General features: G+C 41.9%; 2 protein-coding genes across 4 annotated transcripts in view; one reads left to right on the forward strand and one right to left on the reverse strand.

Annotated features, from left to right (window-relative positions):
* On the forward strand, positions 1–6,646 carry LOC146479160 (protein-tyrosine sulfotransferase 1-like). Of its 2 annotated transcripts, XR_014865027.1 has the most exons (3): positions 1–1,745; positions 2,413–4,137; positions 4,212–6,646. XR_014865027.1 is itself a non-coding variant. In XM_085111424.1 (2 exons), exons 1-2 carry the CDS (start codon positions 886–888, stop codon positions 2,618–2,620), a joined length of 1,068 nt encoding a protein of 355 aa, XP_084967550.1. In that variant the 5' UTR covers positions 1–885; the 3' UTR covers positions 2,621–6,646. The 2 variants fall into 2 exon arrangements, 1 of the variants encoding a protein (XP_084967550.1); XM_085111424.1 differs by having other exon boundaries at positions 2,413–6,646.
* Positions 6,276–14,612, reverse strand: part of LOC146479161 (uncharacterized) — a 21,261-nt gene continuing 12,924 nt past the window's right edge. For both annotated transcript variants that reach the window (XM_085111387.1, XM_085111386.1), the window contains 2 exons: positions 9,958–13,778; positions 6,276–9,111 (listed from right to left, as the gene is read on the reverse strand). In XM_085111387.1, coding sequence (XP_084967513.1) covers positions 8,580–9,111; positions 9,958–13,778 — 4,353 coding nt within the window. In that variant the 3' untranslated portion in view covers positions 6,276–8,579. The remainder of the gene's footprint in view (positions 9,112–9,957; positions 13,779–14,612) is intronic.

A 14,612-nucleotide genomic window follows, 5' to 3' on the forward strand; every position in this document is an offset into this window, starting at 1 on the left:
GTGATACGTTTGTCATTCTCGTTCCCAGTCTAGTCTCTCCACTTTCCGCCAGGCGTCACATGTAAATAGGTTTCTTCCTTGAAGCTGGTCCCCGTTCCTTCCTTGCCAGCAAATTGCAGCTACATCAAATACCCTTAACGCAGTCTCTACTTCTTGAATTGTGAACTTTAATGAAATGATAATTGATTGATTAAAGATCACAGTTTGAGCGCGTGAATGAAGTGGAGATCAGCTGTGTTAGTAACTCCCTGAGATTAGCTACGTTCACTCAAAAAACAAGCAAAAAATAAAAGCAAAAGAATTGCGAATTTAAGTTTACTTGTGGACATTAGAAAGAACAAAAGTAAAAAACAAATAAAATAAAATAAAGCTTTTGAATGCCAGATTACTCAAAACTTTGAAACTGTTGTTTCAAATCCAAAAACATTAAAAAATAAATTCCCTGCAGTGGATGGAAAATATAACTCCATATCGGAGATTGAAATAATTACCGTCCCCATATTGAACTGTTTTTACTCCCGAAAAATTGAGTTTTGTCCAAACAAAGTAACTAATTTTCATGGACTTCAAATTAACTCCAAAAGTTACCGATGAGAACTCTTTGATTCTTGTTTCCAACGTGGTATAAATTATTTAAAAGTTACCATAGCTACCTTTAGTTAAGTGCGTTGTGTCTCATCAAGAACATTGTTTATTTGATACGGGAAGTAATTCACATCTACATTTCAACCATTCAAGGTCACATCGTTAACAATGAACGTCTTTGATTTGAACTGTTATAGTGTCGCGGATTGCCCTCCGTTAATATCCGCCATTGTTTTGGACTTTGCAGCCCTAATCTTCCGTTTATGACATCAAGAAGGTTCATGTACAGGGATCACAAACATGTTTATGTCTCGCCGAGCAGTTTCGAAGGGCTTTGCTCTGCTGTGCGTCTGTGTAGCATCATTACTGATCCTCTTCAGTCTAAGGTGGTTTTCATCGTTGAAGTGTCGGTATGAAAAACTTCAGAATTCTCCCACTGTTTCAACGAAATCTAGAGACATCGTTTCTCCGAGTCAAACTCACGTGGATCGTAACACGCCGTTTATTTTTGTCGGAGGATTTCCCAGAAGTGGAACGACCTTGATGCGGGCCATGCTAGACGCTCATCCCGACATCAGATGCGGACAGGAAACAAGGGTCATCCCGAAAATTCTTCTCAATATTCCCAAGATGTTAAACATGTTTAGCACGGTCGAAAACAACCGACGAGAAGAAGCCGGCGTGACTCAAGACCTGTTAGATTCTGCCATAGCGGCTCTCATAGCTGAAATAATAGCCAAACATGGCGATCCTGCTCCAAGACTTTGCAACAAAGATCCTCTAACCTTCAGAAATCTCAGTTATTTAGCCCGGCTTTTTCCGAAATCGAAATTTATTTTCATGATTCGAGACGGTCGCGCGGTTCTAAACTCTATCATGGACAGGAAAATTGGAATTCGAGGGATGTATAATCCCAAACACAGTATGAACTACGGACCTGAAGTTTTGCTAAGAGCTTGGAATGAGGCCGTCAGTGAAATGAATCGACAGTGTGAAGAGTTAGGGCAAGCGAGATGTCTCAGAATTCCGTACGAACATCTGGTGTTGTTTCCGACCGAGAGCATGAAAATCGTCTTGGAATTCGTGGATGTACCTTGGAATAATGTTGTGCTACATCATCAAACGGAGATAGGAAAACCTGGTGGAGTTATTCTCTCACGGTAAGCTGTTAAATTTAGATCAATTCGCTATAATAACAAAATAGTTAACACTTTGCTGAATTATGGGGTCCTAATTCCTAAGACATCCTATCGCGTGACAGAGAAGATAATGTGCTTAACAGCGTTAATCCCAGGGGAATCTTCTTTTTAATTCTCATGCATGCAAGTACAACTGTTGCATGTCTGCCGGTTTTGTAGAGCAAAAGATTTCCTGAATCGGGCTGAATTTCATTTCACGAATCGGTTTTGAAGTTGTACCTTTATTGTATTTTTGTATTTCCCTTCCACTGCTTTTTATTCTTAAAATAGATCTTAATAAACAATCAATAAGGTGTCAAAACACGTCCTACCATTTCCAGTTCGATCACTGTCGGGCCGACAAATCGTAGCATAAATTAAACCGGCCTTTTTGGTTTTCTCTTTACGTCGACCCATCTGCTTCCTCCTCGTGGGTGCCTACTTATCATTCAAGCAGACAAACCCTCCATGTCGTATTGCCTAGGGCTGTGATTTGGATTGGTGTATATTGTTTACGTGACAATGATCTCTCATAATTTCTCCTCCATCACCGTAGCCTCCCTTTCGTTGTCAGCATTTTAGTGCAATATTTTCCTGACAATCTAACATGTATTTTTCTTTTTCCTAATATGATTGCTGTACTTGTTAGGCTTGAAAAGTCAACAGATCAAGTGAAAGAAGCCATTAATGTCAATGCGTTATACAAGTGGTGCGATAAATTACCAGCATCCGTACTAGAACGTACTCACCGAATTGCACCTGTTATGAAAAAACTCGGTTACGATGCTTGGAAAAAGTGGCCTGACTACCGCAAGATGGATTCCATTATCACGAAAACTCATGAACTGTTTCAATAACTGAATTACATCGTAGTGCCGGGCGCGGACTCGTAATCTGGAGGTCCCAGTAAGTCTCCTCTCTCAACACTAGCTGGATTTGCTTCTGGGTAGTCCCCTGTTCAAATTCTCGGCCACATATTGTAAATAGACAACTGGTAAGCTGGGATTTGTCAGGAGGTTCTGTTCTGTTTGTTTAAGATGTTTCTCTGATGTACACGGCGCCACAAGCTTCTAGCTTTAAATATAACCATGAATAAATAAATCTCCTTTACCTTTTTGTACTTTTCAAGAATGCATGTAATATATGTTTTTTCAGTAACTGCAATTGTACACTTTTTAAATACTAAATATGTAGCATCTCAGAATATCATAGAATAGTTTATTTTTCAAGAGTATCCTGTACCATTTGCTCCGTAAACGGCCGACCAGATGGTCACAAATATTGATAAATTTTAACCGGGCCCTTCTCTGCATGCCCATTCGATTTTATGATTTAGGACATCTGAATGACTTACCGTATTTACTCGAATAAGCGCCGCCTCCGAATAAGCGCCGCCCTCGATTAAGCGCCGCACATGGAACGGAATGGTTAATAAGCGCCGCCCTCGAATAAGCGCCGCAGCTCCGGTGCGGCGCTTATTTGAGTATTTCCATAAGATGATGAAAATACACAGTAATCGCTGCAATGTGGTTGTAAGCCAGCAATGAGAATTTATTTTCATAGTGATGTTTGTTAGTTCGAAGTGAGTATATCTCAATATGCTCTTTCATTCAGTTCTCTCTTCAAAGTGTTCGCGTTCTTCAGTTCTTGCGTGAAGGCTGTAAACTTCGCCGGTACGACAAGCCCAACCTCCCTCTTTCTCTCCCCTGTAACTGTTGCAGTAAGGAGATTGTCAGCGTTTGCTTGTACAATCAAAATGTTTTGGCTTTGTGGTATGGGCCTTTTAATAAGCGCCGCCCTCAAATAAGCGCCGCCCTCGAATAAGCGCCGCACAAGAGACACGAAAAATTAAATAAGCGCCGCGGCGCTTATTCGAGTAAATACGGTATTGCTAGCACAGTAGAGAATTAATTTCATTTTTACTGGAAAATTTACTCTTTACTTTCTTTAGCAAAGGTCGGACAGTTTTTTTTTACAGAAGAGAAAAACAACAGGGCAGAAATTTTGAGAGCTTTTATTTCAATTTCATTGTCTTTAGTTTGGCTTGTTTGATAAACCGATACATCCATTAAAGATGCACAGCACAGGCAGAAACAGATCGAGAATGAAAAATATGTGAACGTGTGGGATAAATATGATGGTATATTTTGAGCCTGACCCCTGTTCAAAGGGCGGATAACTTTTCCCAGCAGATAAAATGTACTTCGGGACTTATCCGCTGATAAAGTTATCAGTCCGCTCTTTAGAACAACTTTGGCATGGTAAATAGATGGGGATGATCTATTATTCAGTCAGTGATACAGGTAATATACTCGGGAAAAGGAAAATCCGAGTGCTCCTATCAGGAGTCGAACCTAAGACCTTCCGATTACTAGTTTGGATGCTCTATAGTCTGAATAGGGCCCGCGCCCCCTGTGGGTTAGGGGGAGGAGCCGGCTGACATTTCAGACTAGGATGCTCTACCACTGAGCTAGAAATAGGAAGGTCATAGGTTCGACTCGTGTCGGGAGAACTCGGGTTCCTTTTTTCCGAGTATGCACTGAGTATGCCTGCGTCACTGACTGAATACATCATTCTCATGTTGAACGTTGTTGGGCGGAAATTGAGCCAGGCTCTATTTCGCTCATGCATAAATGTTTCCATGGCAAAAGCAAACATGCATCAAGTCTAACAAGTCAAGTTGTTGTTCAACATTTGAACGCAGTTGAACCATGTGTCACTGGTCAACAATCTGACAAACGATGTAAGTTCCTTTTGGTTCGTTAAGAAAGATGCTTTATTACACAATGAGTTATTATTAACCCGTGAACGTTTTCTTTGAACCACTGACGTTGCTTGAAATTACATATTCTTTAGAAGTAAGTATACCTACTTAGATTTAACCTTAACTTAATCTCAGTTTATGGAATCTAAGGATTTTACTGCAAAGTATAAATCTCTCAAAATATGACTACTTTTTATTTACCTCGCGGCCACACCAAAAAAGTTACAGTAACAGTACTGCGGAACTCCTTCAGCTTCAGTTTAGCCTGTTCGCAGTCACCCGGTTTCACGCTACTTCAGTTAAACAGAATACATTGAATGTCCAAGCCAGACTGCAGAGGCTGCATCCGAGGCGAAGGATCATTTTGGCGCGAAAAATAGCTAGTACTTTGTTTCCACGCGCGCCAAGGTACCTTTGACTCTCTTCTTCTTCTTAATAAGAAAAATGTGGACCATACACAGACATTCAGTGAAATCCACCGAGATTTAGTTATCAGGTTAACCACATTCTTATTGGTGCATCGACCAGGGATGGCTAGGAGGTAATGAGAACAGGGTTTTTCCTTTACTCTCACTTTTAAGAATTTGTCGTCGAGTCTCGGCCAACGCGAAATTTCAATCAAAACAAGACCTGTTTTCATTCCCTTCCCTGAATCTGGGTGACTTGAATTGGTTTCTAGGTTTATATCGCAGTTCGGTTGAACTTCAACCATTGGTTTTCCTTTATAAATTAATTTTCTGCTGTTACGTCTAGAAACAGATCAGTTCACAAACTTATTTTACGGTTGGGCCACATCTTTTTGCAGTTCTATATGTTCAGAGAATAGGAACTTGAGCAACGACGACGGCGACGAAAACGTCACTTGAAAATATAACTTCAATTCATTTGTGCTACTTCGCCAAAAATTAAACTCATTCAACTGGTACAAAAACAACAAACTACCCAGGAACCAAATTGGTAGGGGTGGCGTTTTAAGAAAGAGAACGAAAAACTGTCACCGTCTTGGGCTCACTTCCTCCACAAAACCTTGAATTTGGTCATTTCTCGTTGTTGTTTCACAGCGGACGGCAAAGAAATGTACCAAAATTTAAAACGCACGTGCAGAGTGATTGTTTCTACTCATTGAATCTATTGTTTTTCGACGTTGTCTTTGCCGTCGCCGTTGCTTAAGTTCCCTAATGAAGTTATAATGTACATATCTAAGTTATTAGGACTATAAAGAAGTTTATCTTCAACTACGCCTTTAACTTTTGCTTCATATACTTTCGATTACTCTGTTCTTCATGGATCCCGTTCTCGGGAAACACTATTTTTATCAGGGACAGGGAGAAGAGACGAACGGCATGCCTGACGAGCTTGACTGGTCTTTTTGGCGAACCAAACTTGCAAAAAAATACGTTGACTTTGCTATTTATCATGAAAACTAGATATGCTCATATATGTTCTGTTTCATTGTTGATTGTTCTTCATTTTTGACTGAGGACGATATTTATCCATTTTCTGCTTCGCAATTATCTTTCTTGCTACAATATTTACAACGAGGTCACTTTGCATCCCACTTGATGAAAAGAGAGCACATTCGCAGAAATTGTCTCAAAACCTTCCAAACGTATTGCTGAACTTGCTTGGATTTTCGCGTGATCTTGTAAAGGCTTTCCAGGACATTACATTGTGAGCCACCATAAAAGCATTGTCAAGGCAATTTTGCCTTGCCGTAGTCGAAACTGCTCAAGATACTTGAAAACGATACTTTGCTCAAACATAAATTGCTCTTAAATTCTATATCACGGATAACAAAAGTTTGTGGGAAAAATTATAATCACTTTTCAGCGATTTTTGCCATATCTGGCAGCATGGAAAGAACTTGAAAAAGTGTCCACTATTTATGTTACAGTTCATTTCCATTATAGTCATCTACAGCATATATATATAAATAAACCAATTAACACTACTTTCTGTACCCATGCAGGTTCAAGCCGAACCGGACCATTATTTTAACGTTTCCATCGATACAAACTAAATGTTCTTTGCTTGCTGGTATTGCCCCATAAAGGTAACATTTACGATCTGGGTAACCGGTCTACACTCCTTGACGAGCTTATTTGAATAAAAAACACAATGAGGCTAAAACGCAAAGGTACAAGGAAGTTTGGCCCTCCCTCTTTCGACACTGCCTATATTTGTATTGAACTACTTGGACCCCTACTTCCAAAATTTCAACTACTGCAAACTCAAGCATTTACAATGTCAACAATGCTATGCGAATAAATTTAATTATCTCTTATATTTAGTACCAACACGTACTGCTTGCTCATAACAAATAACCAAAAGAATGTATTTGAATATTGCCGGCGGGCTTTCCGTAAGTATAAATATGCACTTTTTGCTTCGCTCGCTGCTATCTGCTCTAATATTAATTTACAGCTACTGACCAATGGCATCTGAGAAGCTCGTTTTTAAGTTGTATCTTCTTGCAGCGCAAGATCTTGGATTTCCATGGAAAAGGGCTAAATAGCAGGTACTCAGTCATTGCAATACATTATGTTCACGAAATCTACGCTGAAATCAAATTCTCTAGCTTCACTGGTTATATCTGTCGCAGAGCAGCAGCCAAGCGTTCATTCTAAATAGAAAAGACATTTAAACGCGGTTTTACCCTAAAGTTTCAAAGCACAGAACCTCATTTCTCTCAAATTTAGCGGCTTTTTACTGGTGTCACTTTCAGGTTTTCTAAAACTGAAATGCACCCTACAAAGTACAATTATGTAATAAAATCGTAAATCAGTAAAACTTTCAGTTGGAGGAAATGTTCTTCACTAGGATTTTGTAAAAAAATTTGTTTATGGTTACAACGTATTTCTACCCCTAAGCGGGTAGTATTCCGCATGCCTATTCCGAGTTTGGTTATTACTTGAGAGAGAAGACATTTTCTCCGGCTTTCTTTTCACCTGAAAAACGTCTGCGAACCCGACGTCAAAACCTTTGTTATTTTCTTGACCAATTAAGCTAATGTTAAAACGCGTTAGCTGCATACGCGCACAAAAACTGACCTGAAACCTGGAATCCCGTGACATGTCATGCCAGCCGGTGAGAGATCAATATCTGGGTCAACTTTTGTGACTCAGTTATTGCAGGGGCACACTGGAACGATCGAAGCTGCAGAAATAATTTACTTCTTTTCATGCTTTGTCAAAAATATTAAACCTTAGAGTCGACAAAATCGCAATCAGCAAACGGACACCAAAGCAACTAAAAATACAGAAAGCTGCCTGTAGGTGGAATTCACCACAATACAAAGATGACAGTCTGATGTATGCGACTAGTTTTACTCAGACACCTCAAAATTTTCTAGAGCAGATCACACATCTTGAGCACTGTCAAAAGAGAACAGCCTCGAGAGAACTTGACGATATCTGCTTATGCTAAGCTAAACTACGGTAACCTAGTTCAGCTGGTCTTCTTGAAGCTTTTGTTTTTCTCACGACTTGATTTTAGCTTGGTTTAAGACACGACATCACAAGGGGCAAAGGTGGGTGAAAATCGCACCTGATTCACAGGTCTATCCAGTAACTGTGGGCTGAGAAACTTAACGAACGCAGCCCAACAACAATTTCAGGGTCTTGAATTGAGGATTAACGCAAAAACGAAAAAGAGAAATACAGAGAACTTTCCTCGACGCGCACCCGACATACTGTTTTTTCCAGTTTTACCACCCGCTTTACACACGATTCACTACGTTGTAGTTATATTGGAATATGGCAAGTGAATTACAGTCGCATAACGAGAGCTGGCACCACAACACCGCTGCTCTAGCAAGCTCGGATTCGCAGACTTTCTTTTCGCAGCGGGTGAAATAACAGCCGGATAAAAGATCTGCTCGCACTGACTAGTAAATATCAATCACTTAAAGGATCAGTTTTTAACTTTATCAAATTCAACCTTGAACAGTCAAGGAAGATTTACTGACTAGGCTCATGCTTTGTTCTCTTTTCGCCACAGAAGCTCAAGTTAAACACTCCTAACACGATTGGCCCAGTTGAAGAGACCAGTGATTATGCGTGCATGTCTCGCCTTTCTTCAAGACACTGTTCGACTTCTCTGTGACCAAACAGCTTAGCGCATTTAGCAGGTGTAAGACCTTCATTGTCAACAGCATACAAATTTGCGCCATTTTCCAGCAAAAGGCGAACAACATCCAGGTGACCTGAGGCAGCAGACACGTGAAGCGGTGTGTCACCTCTGACGTCAACTACATTTACATCACTCCCTGCAACAATCAACTTGCGCACGATTCTGGTCTTACCGAATGCTGCTGCTGTGTGAAGAGCAATGCTACCTTCAGAATCTCTCGAGTTGATTTTCGCTCCATGTTTAACTAGTAGCGAAACCATGTCGTACCCAGTGTGGTCTGAACCTAAACTATCGCAGAAAGCTGAAGCAAGGTGCAGCGGAGTGCTCCCTTCATTGTCTGTAGCGTTCACATCAGCTCCATGTTCAAGTAGACGACAAGCAATGTCTGTCTGATCGAAAACGGCACAGAGGTGAAGTGGAGTGCATCCTATATTGTCTCTGGCCTCGAGATTGCTGAAAAAAGTTTCATTTTTTAACATCTGATTAAAGTCAGAATCAGAAAAATCAGAACAAAGTATTCGGAGCTACTATACAGGAATAACTGATATCTGTAGTAATGAGTAACTTTTATCCCCCGTTCGGTGATTAGTGATGGATCCTCTGGGCACTGAAGTAAGGGGAAAGTTGTGCAGCATTCAGGGCAACGGAAAAGCTCCACTGCACCGATGAGAAAAACCTACAGGGATGACGAACCACCCATTGTTTAGAAAGTTTGTGTCATAGAGCGGTTTTCAATTGATTGTCCATAGTAATTTAGTAATTACTTTGGCTCTGTGATTGGTTAGCAAAATTTGCGTTCCTTTTTCGACAATGAGAAAAAACAACAACAACAACAACAACAAAACAAAACCAATCGCACATTGCTCGCAAGCGTTTTCCCGCGCTTGTCGACGGTTACATGTTGTTCCTTCGAGTTCGGATTGGTTCACTGCGCTGTTTACATTAACTTGTGATTGCCTGGTTTTACGCCACTCAATTAAAACCGATCTACACCATTGTAGATTTATTGGTTGCATTTACGGGGGTATACTGACGGCTATAACAATGGGTCGTATTAAGGGGTTCTTTAGGTAAGGAAATGACTGCATGAGCTGTTTGTTGGAGTCGCAAAGTTTCCCTTGGTTGAAAGAAAAAATAACTTTGTCATAATCCAGTTGCCTTGAAAGCATATTATTTTACTCAATCATGATATCGCATGGCACCGATGGCAACCCCACCGTTTAGGACAGAATAGCGCGTAATAAGAAAGTGTCCTGCGGAATGATGCTAGGCAAAATTTTGAAAACGTATTTCTCTCACCTTCCGTGGTCAATCATAATTGATGTCCCCATGCCTGTGTTATCGAAGCAGCAGCCAGCGTGTAGAGGAGTACACCCTTTGCAATCCATAGCTTCAGGATCACTGCCATTCCTCAACAGAGGCTCTACCAACCAATGGTGACCCAAAGTTAAAGCAATGTGAAGAGGAGTACTGCTCAGTTCATCGACGGCATTTACCTGTGCTCCGTGAAGAATGAGCCTTTGTAAAATTTCTAACGCACCAGAATAGCTGGCCATGTGTAGGCAGGTTCTTCCCTGTACGTTTGTAGCATTGACATCGCTTCCATGGTTGATAAGCAGCTCAGCAATGTCATCTCTCTCTTCTGCGGACGCAATGTGAAGTGGCGTGTTTCCTTGCATATCTTGACAATGAACACTGGCTCCCCCTTTCAAAAGGAATCTTACATCATCGAAGGAGAATGTCGGAGGTTCAGGTAGAAAGTCGGTATATGGTCTGGGATTGTATACAACGAAATGAAGGGCCGTATTACCATATTTATCTGCTACTGGCATGTCTATTCCGTGTTTCAATAACACGTTACTTTTGTGATTGGCCAAGCTGACTAATAATGGCGTCTGACCTTTGTCGTTTACTGCAGTCAAGTCAGCTCCTATGTCAACAAGATGCTGTATCATCTCTTGAGATCCACTTGCTGCTGCCCTGTGTAAAGGAGTTTCACCCTTGTTGTCTCTTGCCTCAAGCTCCAATCCCTGGTCTAAGAGGTTGTCTACGGTAGACACAAACTGGTGGGTTACGGCAAAATGAAGGGTTGTTCGACCTGTTGCACCATCTATAGCATACACATCCCCACCATTCTCAATATAGTACTCTAGAACGTCCCAACTCCTATACTCGGTCCAAGAACTACATTTGTCCATCGCACCAAGTACTGTTTGTCCCTTGAAATCTCTTGCATTTATGTCGCTTTCGTGATCAATCAAGAATTCAACCATTGGTCTGCAGCCATTTTTGGCCGCCACATGAAGAGCACTTCTCCCCTTAATATCGACGGCTGTGATATTGCTCCCATTTTCAATTAAAATCTCCGCATTATCGACATTTTTTCCGGAGGCAGCAAAGTGCAAAGGCAACCAGCCTTTACTATCAGCTAAGTGAACATCACCTCCATGTTGAATCAACAACTCAACAGATTCACAATCGCCCTCATAAGCAGCTGCGTGGAGTGGGGTGCGGTTTTCTCTGTCCAAAGCTTTCACGTCGGCACCTCGTTCAAGAAGGCTCTCTACAATACTAGTGTCACAAGATGCTGCCACATGCAAAGGCGTCTCGCCGTTGTCATCAGGAAGGTTAACATTAGCGCCATGGTCTAAAAGAAGTTCGCAGATTTCTACTTGGGCGCCTGGACATAGAAAATGAAGAGGAGATCTTCCATGATGGTCAGTGGCATTCACGGAGCTCCCGTGTTCTAGCAAAGTTTCCACTACGTTCGTGGATTGCGATATGTAAGAATGTTCTACAGCCGTCATTAGAGGGGTCTGACCAAATTTGTCCGTTGTATGAACATTGCTTCCCATTTCAAGTAAGAACTGAACCATGGAAAAAATTCCACCGTCTGTCTCTGCTCCTGTAGCAAGAGGTGTTTGACCAGAAGCATTTGTAGCTTCTATATTAGCACCATATTGGAGCAACACCTGCGCTGCAAGGATACTTTCTGATTCCGTGGCGACATGTAAAGGTGTCAGTTCTTCCTTGTCGCACTTTTGGTTGGGGTCTACTCCGTACTGAAGCAATAGTTCAGTAAGTTGGTCATGGTTGTTTTGGACAGCACGGTGGAGGGGGGAGTACGAAAGACAGTCGTCACAAGTAATTTCACACTCAAGTTCAAGCAAAAGCCTTGCCACATTATCTGCATGTAACCCGGCGGCTTTATGAAGAGGCGTCTCAAGACTGTAGTTCTTGGCGTTAATATCCGCACCAGATGAAACAAGAAGCTTAAACATTTCCATGATCTTATAAAGATCCGCATTTTGCCAAAGAGCGCAACTAAGAGCTGTGTCCCCAGCTTCATTTTTTGCATTTACATCCATGCCATTTCTCAGGAGACGAGTGACCAACTCCAGATCCAAACGACCCGCAGCAGATGTCAAAATCGCGTCTCCGCTTTCAAAACGAAAACCTTCCAAATCTTCAAGTGCCTTACTGTCAAGTAGCTTAAGGACATCCAAGAGCCCATGCTCAGCCGCAAGATCCGTAAGAGACTTCAGCTTATCACTTTCCAAGCTTGAAATGTCAGCCCCACGCTCTATGAGAAGTTTGGCCACTTCCCCTTGTCCTGCATGCAAAGCAGCATATAAAGGAGAAATGTTCTTCCAGTATTCGCTTGAATCATCTAACTGACTTTCACAAAGAAGGGCAGCTCTTGAGGCAACATTTCCATTGATGCTAGCTCCATGGTCAAGGAGGAAATTCACCGCATCACATTGTCCGGTGCTGGCGGCCTCTTCAACAGGAGTCCGTAATGACACGCTATCGCTATGGATAACATCTGCAGATAAACCTCTTTTCAGAAGAAGCTGCAAGACATCTGTGGAGCCTTTCCTGGCAGATGACTGTAGTAAATCTGTTTCATAAATTTCTGAAAGGCTTTCGTCATTTGTAAGCATAGCGTTGCTTCCTTTGTCAATCAGGACATTGGCCGTGGAAGCATGGCCTTCTTTCAAAGCATAGTATAGGGCTAACAGACCGTCCTTGTCTCTTGAGTTGACATCAGCGCCCTGGCTTAGAAGATAGTTTATTGTGTCTGTTTGTCCCTTTTCAGCAACCACATGCAATGGTGTTTTTCTACAGTTGTCTCTTGCATGAATGTCAGCTCCTTTCTCAACAAGAAACTTAACTAACTCTAATTGAATCGCAAGGTGAAGAACTGTAGTTCCCTGAGCCGTCTTTGCTAATACATGCCCACCGTTTTCAAGAAGGAATTGAACAACGGCTGTATGGTCTCCTGCAGCGGCAGAATGTAAAGGCAGCCAACCATTTTCATTTCCTTTATTTAATTGTCCTCCATTCTTCATTAGAAATTGAAGGGTTTCTAAGTGACCCCTTTCTGCAGCTAACATGAAAGGCGTGTAACCAATGTCACCAAAGGGAAGTGTAACGTCGTTGACATCGGCACCGTGCTCAAGTAGTAGACGCATGGCTTCTGTGTGACCATTTGCTGCAGCTAAATGAAAAGCCGACTGTCCCTTGATATCCCTTTGGAAAATATCAGCACCATTTTCGATTAATCGTAGCATGTTTCTCACTTTTCCACCCTCCGCAGCGTGGTGAAACGAGGTACACTGATTGTCATCCTTCATTTCAAGAGAGGCACCTCTTTTAACAAGATATTCTACAACGTCTTCATCATTAAATCTGGCAGCCAACATCAAGGGTGCTTTACGCTGGCCCCACCAATCGTTCCTTACAGAATTAACCTGCTCGCCGCACTGATCTAGCAGGCTACGAATATGGTGTACTTGACCTTTTCTTGCAGCTACGTGTAACAGGGACTGAGAACGAAAGTCTTTAGAGACTGTTTCGACAAGCTCACAAATCAGCTTATGTTTTGCGGACTGTTTCAGGTTCAATACCGCCCAAAGAGATTTGCCAGGGAAATGAGACGAGTTTCTAGAGATCTTGACTTGCAGTGCTATAACACTGTCAAGTTTCCCTGGACTGTTGTTCAGGATAGCACCAAACGTTTCGACGTCTCCTTCAATGCAAGCTGATTGTAAACGGCTCCTACCAGTTGCGTTGTCTGGCGTAGTCAAAACATTAAAGGCCAAACACTTTAAGGACATCTGAAAAAAACATCACCACGGATCTTAAGACCAGAACACACGTTACTTCTGAGAACATTTTTCGTGTCCACCCCTGAACTTTTCGTGTGCATAAGTGCAAATGTACAACACAATGCTCCTTGTGCTCAACACTTATTCTGGAAACAATTTGCGGTTTAGCTACTATACGCTGCATTATAAGCAAAGCTTTCACTGTTGGTGAACCATGCTTACGGATTCAGCCGCTTCTTATCGCTCTTCCGGGCTACGGGGACGTTCGCGAGGCGACAGTGAACGACACTAGAGGTAGCGGGGGTGGGCACAACGAGGAGCGGCTGTATCCGCAGCGTAGGTGAAGCAGAATACTTTCATCAAAACCAACTCTTTGGTCAGTTTTCTGATATAAGCTGATGTATATTGGCCACACCACCTCGAGGATGGCTGTTGTAAAGGGATGATTCAGTAATATTCAATAACAAAATGAAATTCTTGACGCAATATACCGAAAGGGTGAAACTCCCAAGTACCGAGAAGTACCAACATCGGAGTACACAGAGCCAAACTCGTTCCCGTTTTGTTGTATTTACTGGCACAAATGTTGTGTTTTCAGTCAAGTTCAACACTGTACCTGATAGTTTATTAACGCAATTTGTAGGATGTGCTGAAACTATCGAAAGGCGCAACAAGGTACGGTCAACACTGAACTGATTTTGATCATAACTGTTTGAACATTTTATTTGCGTTGAAATTGATTCGTCCGTCCGTGCGCATCCAGTTCAAATAAATTTACTTTAGAATTAGTAGTCGGGGGAACCATCCAAAGATCACTCGCCGAATCGCTTCAAATCGGTCTGA

Source organism: Pavona decussata, unplaced genomic scaffold, assembly GCF_977016875.1.
Source record: "Pavona decussata unplaced genomic scaffold, jaPavDecu1.1 SCAFFOLD_61, whole genome shotgun sequence".
NCBI classification, from domain to species: domain Eukaryota; kingdom Metazoa; phylum Cnidaria; class Anthozoa; order Scleractinia; family Agariciidae; genus Pavona; species Pavona decussata.

Excerpts from the sequence above, each read along its gene's own strand:
- LOC146479160 (XM_085111424.1), top strand. The coding sequence starts at position 886 with ATGTTTATGTCTCGCCGAGCAGTTTCGAAGGGCTTTGCTCTGCTGTGC. Across the intron at positions 1,746-2,412 it reads GGTGGAGTTATTCTCTCACG|GCTTGAAAAGTCAACAGATC; the intron begins GTAAGCTGTTAA and ends TGTACTTGTTAG.